This window comes from Sorex fumeus, unplaced genomic scaffold (assembly GCF_029834395.1).
Source record: "Sorex fumeus unplaced genomic scaffold, SorFum_2.1 ptg000014l, whole genome shotgun sequence".
Classification (NCBI taxonomy): domain Eukaryota; kingdom Metazoa; phylum Chordata; class Mammalia; order Eulipotyphla; family Soricidae; genus Sorex; species Sorex fumeus.
The window spans coordinates 31,977,774-31,995,175 of NW_026606071.1; the positions used below are offsets into that span (position 1 = coordinate 31,977,774).

General features: G+C 40.3%; 1 protein-coding gene across 1 annotated transcript in view; it reads left to right on the plus strand.

Annotated features, from left to right (window-relative positions):
* SPAG16 (sperm associated antigen 16) overlaps nucleotides 1-17,402 on the plus strand; it is a 1,095,878-nt gene that overhangs the window by 738,334 nt on the left and 340,142 nt on the right. The window contains 1 exon segment of the mRNA XM_056111979.1: nucleotides 11,007-11,072. Within this exon segment, the coding sequence (XP_055967954.1) occupies nucleotides 11,007-11,072 (66 nt within the window).

Consider the following 17,402-nt stretch of genomic DNA (forward strand, 5'->3'; position numbering starts at 1 on the left):
TAATATTCATTAATTTAGCAAGTACAAATATGAAGTTTAACTTGCTGAACACAATGACAAGGATGACTAATTAATAGGGAATTAGTTTTAAAGACTTCCAGTTTTGTGTAATTCAGAAATATTCCATAAATGAAGGGATATAATAAAGATAGTCAATCTCTAATATTTTTATAGTCTCTTCCGTAATCTCCTTTTCAGACTTAAATGTTTGGACTAAGTACAAGGAAATAAAAAAGAGTCAGATGAATACATTTTTAATAAATATGCTCTTAGACTCACTTCTCTCATTCCAACTATCCTACTTGCTATTCCAGAAACACACTAGACCAACTTTTGCTTTCTCCCTTCCTTAGAATTATTCTCTTTCTTTTTTAAAAAATTTTATTGAATCACTGTGAGATAGTTACAAGCTTTCATGTTTGAGTTAACAATGTCACAAAGATCAGACATCCATCCCTCCACCAGTGCTGCACATTCCCTACCACCAATATCCCCGGTAAACCCTCCCTTTCCCACCCTCCCTCTGCCTCCAAGGCAGACATAATTCCCCATAATCTCTCTCTACATTTGGGCATTATGGTTTGCAATATAGACCCTGAGAGGTTATCATGTTTGGTCCTTTATCTACTTTCTGTATACATCTCCCATCCGGACTGATTCCTCCAGCCATCTTTTTCTTAGTGATCCCTTCTCTATTCCAGCTGCCTTTTCCCCTTTGCTCATGAGGCATGCTTCTAGCTATGAAGCAATCTACCTGCCCCATGTATCTACTATCCCTAGGTGTCAGCCTCATGTTATGTTGTTTTATACTCCACAAATGAGTGCAGTCCTTCTATGTCTGTCCCTCTATTTCTGGCTCATTTCACTTAACTCTCCATGTCTATCCATTTATAAGCAAAGTTCATGTCTTCATCTCTCCTGACAGCTGCATAGTATTCCATTATGTAGATGTACCAAAGTTTCTTTAACCAGTCATCTGTTCTAGGGCACTCTGGTTGTTTCCAGATTTTGGCTATTGTGAACAATGCTGTAATGAACATATAGGCACAGATGTCATTTCTACTGTGCTTTTTTTGCATCTTCGGGATATATTCCCAGAAGTGGTATTGCAGGGTCATATGGAAGCTCAATTTCTAGTTTTTGAAGGACTGTCCATATTGTTTTCCAAAAAGGCTGGAGGAGTGGGCATTCCCACCAACAGTGAAAGTGTCCCTTTTTCCCCACATCCATGCCAGTACTGGTTGCTTTTGTTCCTTTGAATGTGTGCTAGTCTCTGTGTTGTGAGATAATATGTCATTGTTGTTTTGATTCGCATCTCCCTGGTGGCTAGCGATGTGGAGCATTTTTTAATGTGCCTTTTGGCCATTTGTATTTCTTTTTTGAGGAAACTTCTGTTCATTTCTTCTCCCCATTTTTGATGGGGTTGGAGGTTTTTTTCTTGTACAATTCTACTAGTGTCTTCTATATCCTGGATATTAATCCCTTATCAGATGGGTATTATGTAAATATTCTTTCCTGTTCTGTGGGCTCTTTCTGTATTTTGGTCACTGTTTCTTTTGAAGTGCAGAAGCTTCTTAGTTTATGTAGTCCCATTTGTTTATGTTTGCTTCCACTTGCAAGAGCAGTGCTGTTTCATCCTTAAAGATGTTTTTAGCTTCAATGTCATGGAGAGTTCTACTTACATTTTCTTCTATATACCTTATGGATTCTTGTCTGAAATTGAGGTCTTTAATCCACTTTGATCTGACTTTTGTGTCTGGCATTAGAACTTTTGTGCCTGGCATTAGACAGAGGTCAGAGTTCATTTTTTTTTTTTTTGCAGGTAGCTATCTAGTTTTCCCAGTGTCACTTGTTGAAGAGGCTTTCCTTATTCCATTCCACATTTCTTGCGCCTTTGTCAAAGATTAAGTGGTCATATATTTGGGGGTCTGTGACAAAATATTCAACTCTGTTCCATTGCGAGCCTGTTTCTAGCCCAGTACCATGCTGTCTTAATTACTACTGCTTTGTAGTACAGTTTGAAGTTGGAGAGAGTGATGCCAACCATTTCTTTTCCCCAAGGATTGTTTTAGCTATCCGTGGGGGTTTATTGTTCCATATGAATTTCAGGAGTGTTTTGTCTATTTCTTTGGAAAATGTCATGGGTATCCTGAGAGGGAGCACACTGAATTTGTATAGTGCTTTGGGCAGTATTACCATTTTGATAATGTTAATCCTCCCAATCCATGAGCAGGGCATGTGTCTCCATTTCCTAGTGTTCTCTTTTATTTCTTGAAGTAGTATTTTGTAATTTTCCTTGTATAGGTCTTTCACTTCTTTCGTCAAGCTGATACAGAGTTATTTGATTTACTGAGGTACTATTGTGAATGGGATTGTTTTTTTAATGTCTCTCTTCTCTTTTGTTATTTGTATATAAGAAAGCCATGGACTTTTGGGTGTTGATTTTGTAGCCTGCCACTTTACTAAACCAACCTATTGTTTCTAGGATCATTTCTGTAGAATCTTTAAGGATTTCTAAGTATAGTATCATATCTTCTGCAAATAGTGATGGTTTGATCTCTTCCTTTCCTATCTGTATTCCCTTGATACCATTCTCTTGCCTAGCTGCAATGGCCAGAACTTCCAGTACTATCTTGAATAGGAGTGCCGAAAGTGGCCTTGTCTTGTGCCCTATCTTAGAGGGAAGGCTTTTAGTTTGTCCCCATTGAGAGTGATACTTGCTGTGGACTTCTGATAGGTGGCTTTGACTATACTGAGGAAAGTTCCTTCAAGGCCTATTTTGCTAAGAGTTTTCATCATAAATGTAAGCTGAATTTTGTCAAATGCTTCCTCTGCTTCTATTGATATGCTCATATGGATTTTCTTTTCTTTTGTTGATATGATGGATTATGTTGATCAATTTCTGAATGTTAAACCATCCTTGCATTCCTGGGATGAATCCTACTTGATCATGGGTATAATCTTTTTGATGAGTCGTTGGATTCTATTTGCTATAGCTTGTTGCGGGTCTTTGCATATGTGTTCATCAGGGATATCGGCTTGCAATACTCTTTATTTGTGGCATCTCTGTCTGATTTTGGTACAAGGTGATCTTTGCTTCATAGAAATTGTTCAGAATTGTTTTTGATATTTTAATTTCATGGAAAAGCTTAAAGAGGTTTGGGAGTAAGTTCTCTTTAAAGATTTGAAAGAATTCACTAGCGAATCCATCTGGGCCAGGACTTTTGTGCATGGAGAAACTTTTTATTACCATTTCAGTTTCCTTGATGGTAATAGGTCTGTTCAAGTATTCCAGGTCTTCTTGGTTCAGCTTTGGGAGGCTATAGGAATCTAGGAATTAATCTGTTTCCTCGAGGTTTTCATGTTCTGTGACATATAGCTTCTCCTGAATTTCTAAGCTAAAGTACTCTTTTGAATTTCTGTTATTTCTGTTGTACTGACCCCGTTTTCATTTCTAATTCAGTTTATTAAGGTTTTCTCTCTACCTTTCTTTGTGAGTTTTGCTAGAAGCTTATCGATCTTGTTTATTTTCTCTAAGAATCAGCTCTTGGTTTCATTGATCTTTTGGATTGTTTTTTGGTTTCCATCTCATTAATCTCTGCTCTGAGTTTTATTAATTCCTTTCTCCTGTTCGGATTGGGCTACTTTTGTTGGTCATTCTCCAAGATCTTAAGCTGTGAGGTTAGGTTACTTATGTGACTCGCTCCTCCTTCCTGAGGAATGCTTGTAGAGCTATAAACTTTCCTCTTAATACAGCTTTTGCTGTGTCCCATAAGTTTCAGTAACTCATGTCCTCATTTTTCTTCATTTTCAGGAATCTGTTTTTTTTTAAATTTTATTGAATCACTGTGAGATAGTTACAAGCTTTCATGTTTAAGTTACATTCATACAATGCTCAAACACTCATCCCTCCACCAGCTCACCCACTTCAGGAATCTTTTGATTTTCTATTAGATTTCCTATCTAAGTCACTCGTCCAATAGTGAGCTGTTTTATTTACAGGTGTTTGATTTAGTTTTCTTTCTGTGTGTGTGATTTACTTCTAATTTCAGCACATTGTGGTCTGAGAAGATTGTTGATACAATCCTATCTGCTTAATTTTATGAAGGTATGTTTTGTGGCTTTCCATATGGTCATTCTTGGAGAATGTTCCATGCACACATGAGAAGAATATGTATTTTTTGAGGATGAAGTGTCCTGTATATATCTACTAAGTCTCTTTCTTCCATTTTTTACCTCAGATGAAGTATGTCCTTGCTAAGTTTGAGTCTCATTGATCTATCAGGAGGTGATAAAGTGGTATTGAAGTCTCCCACTAGTATTGTGTTGCTATCAATGTCTTTCTCCAAGTCTATGAGTAGTTGTTTTAAGTACTTTGCCGGTCCCTTATTAGATCCATATACATTTAGTATTGTGAGTTCTTCCTGTTCTACAGATCCCTTGATCAATAAGAAATGGCCTTCACTTTTGTGAACTTCTTCACTCTGAAATCAATGTGGTCTGATACTAGGAGGTCTACCCCAGCTTTTTTATGGGAGCTGTTCGCCTGTAGGATTGTTTTCCAGCCTTTGACTCTGAGCCTGTGTTTGATCTGATTATTGAGGTGTGTTTCTTGCAGGCAGCAGAATGTTGGGTTCAATTTTCTAATCCATCCTGACCCTCTGTGTCTTTTAATTAATGCATTTAGCCCATTGACGTTGAGAGAGAATGTTATGGGGTTTTGTCCCATTTTTCTGTTGAAATTTGGTGTATTTGAGGGGTCTATCTTGTCTTAAAGTAGCCCATTTAGTTGTTCTTGTAACCATGGTTTTGAGTCTGTGAAGTTCCTGAGCTGTTGTTTGTCTGTGAAACTGTGTGTTGTTCCTTCAGTTATGAATGAGAGTCTCACTGGGTAAAGTATTTTTCGTGAGGCATTTATTTCATTGAGTTTTTTCACTATATCCCACCACTGTTTTTGAGCCATGATGGTTTCCGCAGACAAATTGGCTGTGAATCTTTTTTTTTTCTTTTTGGGTCATACCCAGCGATGTTCAAGGGTTACTCCTGGCTCTGCACTCAGGAATTTCTCCTGGCAGTGCTCAGGGGACCATATGGAATGCTTGGATTCGAACCTGGATTGGCCACGTGCAAGGCAGACATCCTACCAGTCATGCTATCGCTCCAGCCCCCTCGGCTGTGAATCTTAAGGATGCTCCTTTATAGGAAATTTCTTTCTTTGATCTTGCTGCTTTCAGAATTTTGTCTCTATCTAAGGTTTTGGTCATTTTGATCAGGATGTGTCTTAGTATATTTTTATTTGGATTTCTTCTAGCTGGTACTCTTCGGGCCTCCTGAATTTGGTCACATGTTTTCTTCAGCTCTGAAAACGTTGTAGCAATGATGTCTTTGACAATTTCTTCTTCATCAGGGTTTTCTTCCTGTCCCTCTGGGATTCCAATGATTCTTATGTTACTTCTCTTGGCTTTATCACAATCTTCTCTTGCCATCTGTTCCTGGATTGTGAGTCTCTTCCATTTTCTGTTCTTTTCTGGAGAGTCTCTGGACTTCATCTTCAAGCTCACTGATTGAGTTTTTCAATTTGCCTACTAGGTTTTTCAGGTCTGACATTTCCATTTGTAATTTTGTTTGCATTTTCCTCATTTCTACCTTCAAATACTCTTGTATTTTATTGGCATTGCTTTACATTTTTCTTTTAGCTCCCGAAGCATCCTCAGTAGTTCCCTTCTAAATTCAAGAGGTTGTCCAGGAGTTCATTATTGTTGGGGTCTTCTGGGTTAGCCTCTTCAATTAAGTAAGCTTGGTGGGCTTCTGCGTTGCTTTACCATTGTGTCCTGTGTGGTTTAGACCTTCACGCTCACTGTTACTATTCTGCTTATGATGCAGAATGAATTGAGATGGGCTTAATGAATTATTGGCTAATGTGTTATTGGTGGTTAAGCTAGCCTAGAGAAAGTTCCATATAAGAGGGTAACTTATGGTTCCTATGGGATATGTAGAGGGAGAATAACTCATGGATCTGAGAAGGGGCCCTGCCACTGGATGGGTACCTGGATGAGTGAGCAGATACTGCCCGGAATGGTTCAGCTTTGGATGCCTGCGGTGTGCCTCAATTCCTGTCCCCCACAGACCAAGAATGAAAACCAGCCATTCTCAGGGGGTCTAGTTAGATACGCAGCCCCTGGAAGGGGCCCTGCTGCCATTCAGGTACCTGGATGAGTGAGCAGAGGGTAACCAGAATGGTTCAGCTCTAGAATTACTTTCTTCTGTGTGACTTACTTTCTATGTGACTAACTCCCTTACAGTCTTAATGTGAATGTGAACAAAAAACTTTATTTCACAATTTAATTTCTTTGGAAACAATCAACCACTAAACCTATGATGACCCTTGCCCTGCCTACATTTTAATTTTAATTTCCACATTATTTTTTTCTTCTCACATCTTTTATACTGTTTTCAGGAATCTCTTCCCCCCCCCCCCTTTTTTTTTTCTTTTTGGGTCACACCCGGCGATACACAGGGAACAGGGATTACTCCTGGCTCTGTACTCAGGAGTTAGTCCTATCAACACTCAGGGGACCATAAGGGATGCTGGGAATTGAACCCTGACCGGCTGCGTGCAAGGCAAATGCCCTACCTGCTATGCAATCTCTCCAACCCTCTTCCCTCCCTTTTTACCACTAGAATATAAGGTCAGTGAGAAAGGTCTCTGTGCTTTATTTATTGATGGATTTTGAAGCACTTTGAAGTGTGCCTGAAACATATTTAGTACTCAAAAATATTTGGTGAATGAATAATTGCTGAATAAAATCTGAATTTGGACCCGTGACAAGATTATAAAATACAGTCAATCAGATTAAAATGTCTCTAATTTATAGAATTTGAGTGTTTCTTTGAGTAATTAGATTGCATTTTGAGTGGCTGGAGAGAGAGTAGAAAGGATGTCACACCTGCCTTTTGAGCACCCAACCCAGGTTTCATCCGTGGCACTGCCTTTGGCCCTGCAAGCACTGCCAGGAGTGATCCTTGAGCACAGAGCCAGGAGTAAACCCTGATAACCACCGGGTGTGACACACCAACTCACCACCTGACATAAAAAAAGGGGGGGGGGATAATCTAGAATGAATTTTAATTTTGGTATTAAAATTAAAGGCACCACTATGTGTGCTATTTTTCGTAAAATCATTTTAACGTTGAGACATTTTCTGGTTAATTTAAATTTAGTTATTGTTTGGAAAATGGATTAAATAAAACATTATATTGTTTACCCAAAACAAATATTTGTCTTGTGCTATAATCCTGCTTTACATGCTGCATAACATTTTTATACATAAATATAATTAATGTCTGACTATGAAAATTCAGAAATTAAAATATAATCAGGAAAATGCAAATCAAAATAATCATGAGACACCTCACACCAGGGGGAATGGCCTACATAATCAATAATGGAAATAATTATTTTTATCATAACAGTGATGGTAAGGATATAAAGAAAAGCACACCCTCATTCACTGTTGATGGTACTGTGGTGTGACTTAGCCTTTAAGGAAAAGGTGTGGACACACCTAAGGAAACTTAAAATAGAACTTCCATTGACCAGACACTAAACTTCTTGAAATCTGTTCCAAGAGCATTCAAACGCTATTCACAAGTACATTAGCACACCTATATACACTGTAGCATTATTTACAATGCCAAGGCCTGGAAACAACAGAAACACCCAGCACAGATGAATGAATAATGAAATCATGATATATTGACTTAATGGGATATGACTCAGCTAAGAAAAAAAGATGAAAGCACTGTAGCACTGTCCTCCCGTTGTTCATCAATTTGCTCAAGCGGGCCCAGTAACATCTCCATTGTGAGACTTGTTGTTACTGGTTTTGGCATGTCAAATACGTGTCACGGGGAGCTTACCAGGCTCTGCCATGTGGGCGAGATACTCTCGGTAGCTTGCTGGGCTCTCCGAGAGGGCCAAGGAATCGAACTCGGGTCGGCTGTGTGGGCCACGTGCAAGACAACTGCCCTACCTGCTGTGCTATCACTCCAGCCCTATAAGACAAAAAAAAAAAAATTTAAAAATCAAAAAAAAATTTAAAAACCCATCAAATTTGGTGGGGGAAAAGTGAAAATGTAGATTTCAGCAGCTGGGCAGATAGCCTGGTGGGCGGGTTGCCTGCCCTGGATGCAGTTGACCTGGGTTTGATCTCTAACACCACATGTGGTCCCCTGCACCCTGCTAGGAGTGGTCCCTGGATGCAGAGGAAGGAATAAGCCCTGAGCCCTGCTGGGTGTGGCCCCCCAAATTAATAACAACAACAGAGTCTTAAAATGAGTTCTAAATCAAGTTGCTATCAACTTAGAATCGATTATGCTACACACAAGATGCCACACATGAGCTCCTGGCAAACATAAAGCCAAAATCAGAGCAGAGACCGATATAAACCCAAATGCACAGAGAACATGAATATAGCACCTCAGAGGCAAGGAAACAAGGACGGGGCAGAGAACCAGGACCTGAACCTCAACTTGACACGTGGGAACCAGGGACCTGCTCCAAAATTGTACAGGGGCAAAACAGATGAGAAAACAGGGCTGATCCCAGAGCGAAGACCTCCCTGGGGCTGAGCGTCTGGGAGGCCCAGGTTGGACCCCCCCACCTCACCCCCTGTACCACACGGCCCACGAAGACATGGCCCGGAGCACAAAGCTGGGACCAGGGGAGGCCCACTCCAAAAAAAAAAAGCAGAAGTGTATATTCAAAAAATAAATTATGAAGGTGCAGTGGCAGCTTGCTCTCTCTCTCTCTCTCTCTCTCTCTCTCTCTCTCTCTCTCTCGCTGCCTACATTTGATAGTCTTTCACTGCTTCCTCCACTCCTGACGTGGTGGATGGTGATGGGTAGATGAAGGAGAGAACAGGCTGTTTGGTGTCAGTTGCATTTTATTCCATTCCCATCTCCATTCTCCTTCTCCTCCGCATCCCCCTTCCCTGATTCCCCTCATCCTCCTCTAAGATCCTGCTCCTTCATACTTCTCCTTCCTGCTTCTGCCTCACCTTCTCTGATCTTCCAGTCTTAGTTAAATCCCAAATCATGAGGGGTTGGGATAATAATTACACGTAGGTTAATAATTACATGTAGGCATGGTCAAACAATCAACACAGGTAAAGTCCTTCCCTCAGGGGAAGCTTCTTCTAGGGCAGATTCTCATTCAGCGTAACAACGCACCCAAAGCAGAATCCCATGAGTTTGTGTCTCCTCTATTGGCCAACAAACATATAAACAATCATAATATTTATCATTTTGTATGGACACAGTAAGATATACATTAAGATTATAGGATCACTCTCCTAGAGCTATCTTCCTATAGATCTCAAACTACAATGCCCAGGCCAGATTAGTCTTTCCTAACCCTAACAGGGTCCTAATCTTGTTACTTTTTGGATCATGGCAGAATTTGTCCATGAGCATACTCTTAACTCTTAGTTTAGTATTGTGGTGCTTTGGCCTGACTCATTTTGATGCTAGGATAGCTCACAGCTTGCCCTGTGTCCATCCAGTCCCTCGTCAGGACCCTGCTTTGCGGGTGCTAGGAACTAAGGGTGACTGAGGCTTAAATCGAGAGAGGAGATGTCAAGGAGTGAATATTATTCTGAGTCAATTAACTCCCAAGTTAGAAAATATCAACTGTCTTCCTGTGTCAACACAAAAAAGGACATTGCTTTAAAGTATCATTGTATCACTGTCATCCTGTTGTTCATTGATTGCCTCCAGCAGGCCCCAGTAACGTCTCCTTAGTCCTAGCCCTGAGATTTTAAAAAGGGCCACATTCGAGGCTCCTTTAGGGTCAGGAGAATAAGACCCATCATTGTTACTGGTTTCTGGCATATTGAACACGCCAAGGGGAGTTTGCCAGACTTTGCCCTGTGTTTAGGATACTTTTGGTAGCCTGCCAGGTTTTCCAGAATATTCCTATATCTATACAAAAAAGGTTATTACTTTAAAGTAAACTATGCAAAAGACATAAGGAGAAGAGAAAGGCAATATTTAACTTACAATACAAGTTCAGTGTCCTTAGAAGGATCTGACTTTACAAGTTAACAGAGTCTGATTAGGAAAAAAGGGATAGACCAGTTGGGGAAAAGAGCACAGAGAACTTACAGATAAGCACAGAAGAATGGCAGTGACTAGGGGGCACTGTGCTGGATATAACCCAATAAACCTAAGCTCCCTGTGGCAAGAGAGAAAGGACAAACTAACGTTACCCTACACAGAAGTTTCTCAGAACCTAGATGAAATAGGAGAATATCAGGTCAAGTGAAATGAGTCAAAAGGAACAAGAAAAATATCAGAGGATATTGCACTCATATGTGGAACATACAAAATGCGGGGTGGGAGTGGAATTAAATAATTCAAGTGAAAAAAAACCCCAGATATCACCAACAGAACAGAGAACTGAAGCAGCAGATGGAAGTGGGGAAGGGGCTCGGCCTTGAGAAGGTGGTAAAGGGTTACTGAAACTCTGATGATGGGGTGGTGAAGTCGCAGTGCAAATATAAAACAGTAATATGGAAACTGTTGTAAACTGCATTGTTCCACTTAATAAAAGAAAAAAGTGATCTTGTGATGAAAGAAGAAAAAAGACAAAACTAGAACAATTTCACACCCTTCTCTGTGGTAGAAATGTGCTCAAAGCAAAAAACTTTTCACATGGTTTTAACTGAGTCGCTTGAAAGCTATATTAATTGCAGAGTCACTTTGTGAGAATTTGCTAGCAGATCAATCGTGTAAAAGAGAGGATACAAAATTTTCATAAAAATACCAGCACCAGTGGCATATTCATCAACACTCTCCTAAATTATTCCAAATTAATATTTCCCATCATGAGAAGGTGTTAATTCTGATGCTGGGAAGAAAAATAATGCTTGAAAGCAATTGTCCATTTTTCCCCATATATTTAATCAAATTTATCTGATTTTATTTATTTATTTTTTTCTCCCTAGGGCAAATGTGAGCACTCACTTTATGGTCATATACATTCTATCAATGATGCTACCTTCTCTCCAATGGTAAGTTGAAGTCTCCCCATTAAATTCTTCTAATGCTTCATGAATACAAATTCATTTTAATGAAAGAAAACTTTAAAGGCAGATGGTAAGTTCTCTGGTGAGGATGAGAACATATTTGGAAATTAATCAGGAAAATAATTTGTTCTGCACTGTAGCACTGTCCTCCCGTTGTTCATCGATTTGCTCAAGCGGGTCCAGTAACGTCTCCATTGTGAGACTTTTTACTGTGTTTGGCATATTGAATATATCACGGAGAGCTTGCCAGGCTTTGCCATGCAGGCGAGATACTCTCGTTAACTTGCCAGGCTCTCTGAGATGGGTGGAGGAATCCACCCCAGCTCGGCTGGGCTGGCTGCATACAAGGCAAATGCCCTACCGCTGTGCTATTGCTCTAGCCCTGGAAAATAATATATATAAATATATTCCTAAAGATTGTAAAAGTTTAAATATATATAATACATATAATAGGAATAAAGAAAATAAGCAAACTCTAGTTAAATGCCCTAAGATAAGTTTTCTTTTCATATGAGCTCATAAAACCCAGCTGCCGGAAGAGAACAGCACAGAGTCTCCTGCCCCGCGCCCTGCTGTCCTCACCGGGGTCCCTTGGAGGGGAGCGGGTTGAGTTTTCCTCCCCGCCCCGACCAGGGCTCCGGCAGCCGAAGACCTCCAGAACCAGCCACCACCATGCTGAGACCACTGTCCACACACATGAAGGTACTGGCAGAGGAACAAAGCCACGCGGGTCCCGGGGCCAAGATCTCCAAGCCTACTCGGATCGGGGCTGAGCATCCGCCACCCAGACCTCCAAATTCCAGTAGGCGGGGGTCACACCCACCTACTGGCCCCCTGGCACTGTGTAATTCCATCAACGGCCAAGACTCAGAGACTATAAAACACAGGTCCCGGAAGCACACGCGGCAGCATTCGCAGCTGCGCGACATCTTATCATCTCATTCCTACTTTGGACAAACTGGCAGGCTACTGAATGTAACCTGCTCACACTGCAGAGTCTGGCAAACTCCCCGTGGCGTACCCAATATGCCAAATACCGGTAACAATGAAGGGTCTCATTCTCCTAACTCTGAAAGAGCCTTGAATATGGCATTTTTTTTTAAAGAATCTCAGGGCTAGGATGAAGGAGACGTTACTGGGGCCTGCTAGAGGCAATCGACGAATAACAGTATGGTTGTGATTGTGATTGTGATGAGCTTTGAGGGAAAAAGGTGGGATTCACACTTCACTTGATCACTTGACATCCCGTTACACATCGATTTGTGCAAGTGGTCACCAGTAACATTTCCATTCATTCCTGTCTCGTGCTCATGTAGCCCAATGGCATCTGCTCGCTCCAGAATCATGAAGAGCCTCAAACCGATCATTCAGACTCTTGATGAAGTCTGAACACCTTGTAGGTGGGTGGCTACACAGTCTTTTGACATCCCGTGGAATTCAGTCAGTAATGGCTCTAGTCCAGAGATCAACTCCAAATCGCATTATGTGTCCAGTCCATCTGATTTTCGATGCCTTGGCAAACGAGACAGCATCCCTAATTCTCGATCATTCATGGAAGTCGGAACTCTGTATAACTTCTCTCACTTGAGCAAAGCATAATACTCCAAGCATAGCTTTTTTGATTCCTCTTTGGGAGACCCCAATAATGTTCTCATCCTGCTTTGTAGGGCCCAGGTCTCTGAGGTGTATGTTAATGCAGGAAGAATGGTGCAGTCGAAAAGATGAGCCTGGGGTCGGAGGTTCTTCGTCCACTTAGCTATTTCTTTGATGCTCTTGAAAGAGTTTCATGCTGCTCTCTTCCTCCTGTGCAACTCTGGTGCCAGGCCATTCATTATGTTGAGTTCTCAACCTAGGTACACATAACTGCTGCATTCGGAGATGTTTGTTTCATTGAGAGCAAATGGAATATTAGGAACGAGTCCTTTTCTTATAAACATTGTCTTTGTGATATTCAACTGCAGTCCAACCTTTCCACACTCACGGTCGAAGTTGGCCAGCATTTGTGCCACTTGGCTAATGTTTGGTGTTATTATAATGATGTCATCAGTGAAGCAGAGGTAGTGTAGTTGCCAACCACCTATCTTCACTCCCATTTCTTCCCATTCCAGTTGTTGCATTACATTCTCCAGGGTGGCACTGAAGAGTTTCAATGAAATGGTATCACCCTGCTGAACCCTTCTCTTGACGTCGATAATCACTGGTAGTGAATCTGTAATACAGCTCACAGAGGATCCTGATGTATTGAGTTTGAATGCCCTGTTTTGCTAGGGCTTCGAAGACTGCTTCAGTCTCAACAGAATCAAAGACCTTCTTTAAATCAATGAATGTTAGACAGAGTGGTATCTTGAACTCCGAAGAAAGCTCAATGACATTGGTTACCATGTGGATATGGTTGATCGTGCTGAATCCTTTTTGGAACTCAGTTTGCTTGCATGGTTGTCCTTCATCTAGTGTTCTGCCAATCCTATTCAGGATGACTTAAGTCAACAGCTTGTAGACGACAGACAACAGGCAGATTGGGTGATAGTTGCCAATGTCGTGGATGTCTCCCTTCTTGTACAGTAGTACAGTCCTGCTGGTTTTCCAATGGGATGGAAACTTGCATTCAGACAGGTAGCGTGTGAAGAGCCGAGCCAGTGTACTGATGAGAACTGATGGCAGATTCTTCAGGTGTTTGGGTCTGACATTGTCTGGACCGGGTGCTCTTGGCTTCTTTACCAATGAAATGGTGTGTCGGGTTCCAGAAGGGAGAACGTTTGGAACAACATATCCATCCTGTGGAATTTGATATGTGGGCAGGTGGACATGGCTATCGAAAAGATCTGAATAGAAGTCGTGGATAATCTCCATTTTCCTGCTGGAAGATGTGATAGATCCATTAGGATGTCGAAGGGCAGTCATCATGGTCTTATAGTTGGCAAAGGACAGGCGGGCATTGCGAATGCTTTTCCTGGCTTCTATCACATATGCCATGAGGATTGACTCATTTGAATGCCTAATAACCTGAATTAGATGATTACACTTGAATAGATGTGGCTCACTGCTGACAGTTTCTATCTTCATTGTCTATGCACCAACATCAATTTACGATGAAGAAGAAATTGAGAAGTTCTACATGGAACTGGAGTACTATAAAGAAGACCACACCTTCTACAAAATCATTGTCGGTGATTTTAATGCCAAGATAGGACCAAGAAGATCGCCCAAGGAACTCCACATCAGAACTCATGGCCTAGAATGGAACAAATAGGGTGAGAGACTGTCTGAGTTTGTCATGTCAACCAAGACCGTCCATGGTAACTCAGTGTTCCAGAAGGCCAAATCTAATCATTGGACATGGGAGTCTCCTGGTGGATGGTTCAAAAATGAAATTGACCATATCATATTCAATTGACAGTTTTGCCTGACCAATGTCACTGTTGTCCCAAAATTCCAAACAGGATCAAACCACTCTCTCCTTCATGCAAAATTCTACTTCAAGGAGCGGGGGAAAAAGGTCTGCAAAGTTTAAGAAGAGAACTCCCAGAACGACCACCAACTGGGAGCTCTTTAGCACTATTGCAAAAACATGGGAAGATACAGTCATTGAAGACATTGACAAAGAATACAATGGACTGGTTCAGCACCTCCAGGATTGTGCGAGGAACTCCGAGAGAGAGAAAGTCACAAAAAGATGCCTGTCTTCAAAAAACTCTCGAGCCCATTCACCAACCTGGTTGGGTGTGAGCCTCAGGCAACCAAAAGCTAACGCCCAAGCTCTCAAAGCAGTGCAGGGAAGCGATAAAGGAAGACCTTAAAGAGAGGAGAGCAGCAGTGCTGGGATTCACACAAGTAAATATCGTCAAAGAAATAATGAAAATATTTGAAGGAAATCTGTCTATGCAAAACTGTCAATGACACACCTACATCAGATAAAAGCAGAGCAATCCTGATTTGACAGCTTTTTAATTTTCATTTCTAATATGTCATTCTTCATATAAATCAATGACGTAGCAAAAGTGTTTACCTGCAATTCAAGCTATTGAGATACTGGAATGATTTTTCCAGTGATAAAGAATGTCATCATTGCTTTGAGTTGCTAAGCTAATAGGGTTGTTTTATAGGGTTCACATAGCAATCATCCAAGGGTGACTTAAGTCTGTTCCTTCTCAGATGAAAGCAATTTGTCTAGATAGATGACCTCTCAAGTCCCTTTAAGCTCTATGATTTAATTATATCTAACATTTTAATTTGTCTCTAAGTTCCCAATAGAGTGTAAATCTCAGTTCCATCTCCCTCTTCTTTTCCAATTAGCTAAATAAAAGAAGTCTGATAGATTGCCTACATCTAACTTCAAATTGACAGCATAGTCAAAATGCTGTTACTGTCATACTGTCATTATTCATTAAGAAAGAATTAAAACACCCACTAAAATTATTTCTACTCAAGAAATATTGTTTTTCTCCAGCTGAAATTGTGCAGATGTCATTGTCAGCTCTGGAATGTTAATGATGGAACTCCACTACAAATTATATTTCAACAAATTGGCCTTAGTTAAAAAAAATAAAACTCCTTTTCATTGACTCCTTTCAACTAATATATTCTGGATGAGTTATAAATATCAAGTAGAATTTTATTTGGAGCAAATCTTAAAGCTATTGAAGCAATATGAACCATAGAGCACAGGATATTTATGCTAAGAGACTATTTAGTGGCTTATAGCTTCATGTTCCTTAGGAAAATGAAATGGAAGTTAAAATGAAGTAAACTAATATTTTGTTAAGTCAGGCATTTTATTTTGGTTAGAAATATCATAGCTTAAAAAAGACATACCGTTTACAATCCTTAATCATAAAATTAATAAAAATGGAAACAGATTTATTGAATCAGCAATCAAGGAAGACATGCATTAGTTATATACATTTCAAAGACCGTATGCTCAATATGTGGTCTAAGATATCCAATATTAAAGTGGCTAAGGTTTTATTTCATCTGTTTATTTTGAATCACACTTGGAGATACTAAACATTTTCTCCTGACTCTGTGCTCAGTGATCACTTCAGATGGAGCTTGGGGGACCATTTGGGATGCCATGATTGAATCCAAATGGGTAGCATGCATGACAAGAGCCTTACCTGCTGCAGTATCTCTTCATTCTGGGTAATCTGTTTTGTTAATTCACTTCATTCTAGCTAAAAAAGACTGCTCTAAATAAACTTCATAGAACCTCAGAGAATTTTTGCATTGGTTCATCTTCTCTGTAAATATTTAGAAATTACTAGGAAAAGTATATATTGTTTGAGGACTGGATTCAAGTAAAAATGAACAGTGACAATAAAATCACATATGCCCCATTTATCTATCTCTGTTTTCACTTGCTCGGCCAGTGGCGTGGCATCTTTGAAGATACCATCAGCTTCAATGTCATGGAGGGTTTTGCCAACTTTGTCTTCAATGTACCTTATGGTTTCTGGTCTGATGTTGAGGTCTTTAATCCATTTTGATCTTACTTTTGTACATGGTGTTAGGAAGAGTTCTGAGCCCATTTTTTTGCATATAGCCATTCAGTTATGCCAGCAAAATTTGTTAAAGAGGATTTCCTTACTCCACTTCACATTACTTGCACCTTTATCAAAGATTAGATGATCATATGATTGAGGGGAGATGTCAGTGTATTCAACCCTGTTTCATTGGTCTGCAGTACTGCCTTTGTTCCAGTACCATGCTGTTTTAATTATTACTGCTTTGTAGTACAGTTTGAAGTTAGTGAGGTTGATTCCTCCCATTTTCTTTTTCCCAAGAATTGCTTTAGCTATTTGTGGGGGCTTATTGTTCCATATAAATATCAGGAGTGTTTGCTCCATTTATTTGAAGAATGTCATGGGTATCCTTGCTTCTGCACCTCCAAAGAAACAGTGACCAAAATACAAAGACAGTCTACAGAATGGGAAAGGATATTCGCTGAATACACATCTGACAAGGGGTTGATATCCAGGATATACAAAATACTTGTTGAACTCCACAAGAAGAAAACATCCAACCCCATAAAAAAATGGGGCGATGAAATGAACAGAAACTTTCTCAAAGAAGAAATCCGAATGGCAAAAAAGCACATGAGAAAATGCTCTACATCATTAATCATCAGGGAGATGCAGATCAAAACCACAATGAGATATCATCTCACACCTCAGACACTGGCCCACATTCAAAAGAACAAAAGCAACCAATGCTGGCGTGGATGTGGTGAGAAAGGGACACTCCTTCACTGTTGGTGGGAATGTCCACTAGTTCAGCCCTTCTGGAAAACAGTATGGACGATTCTCAAAAAATTAGAAA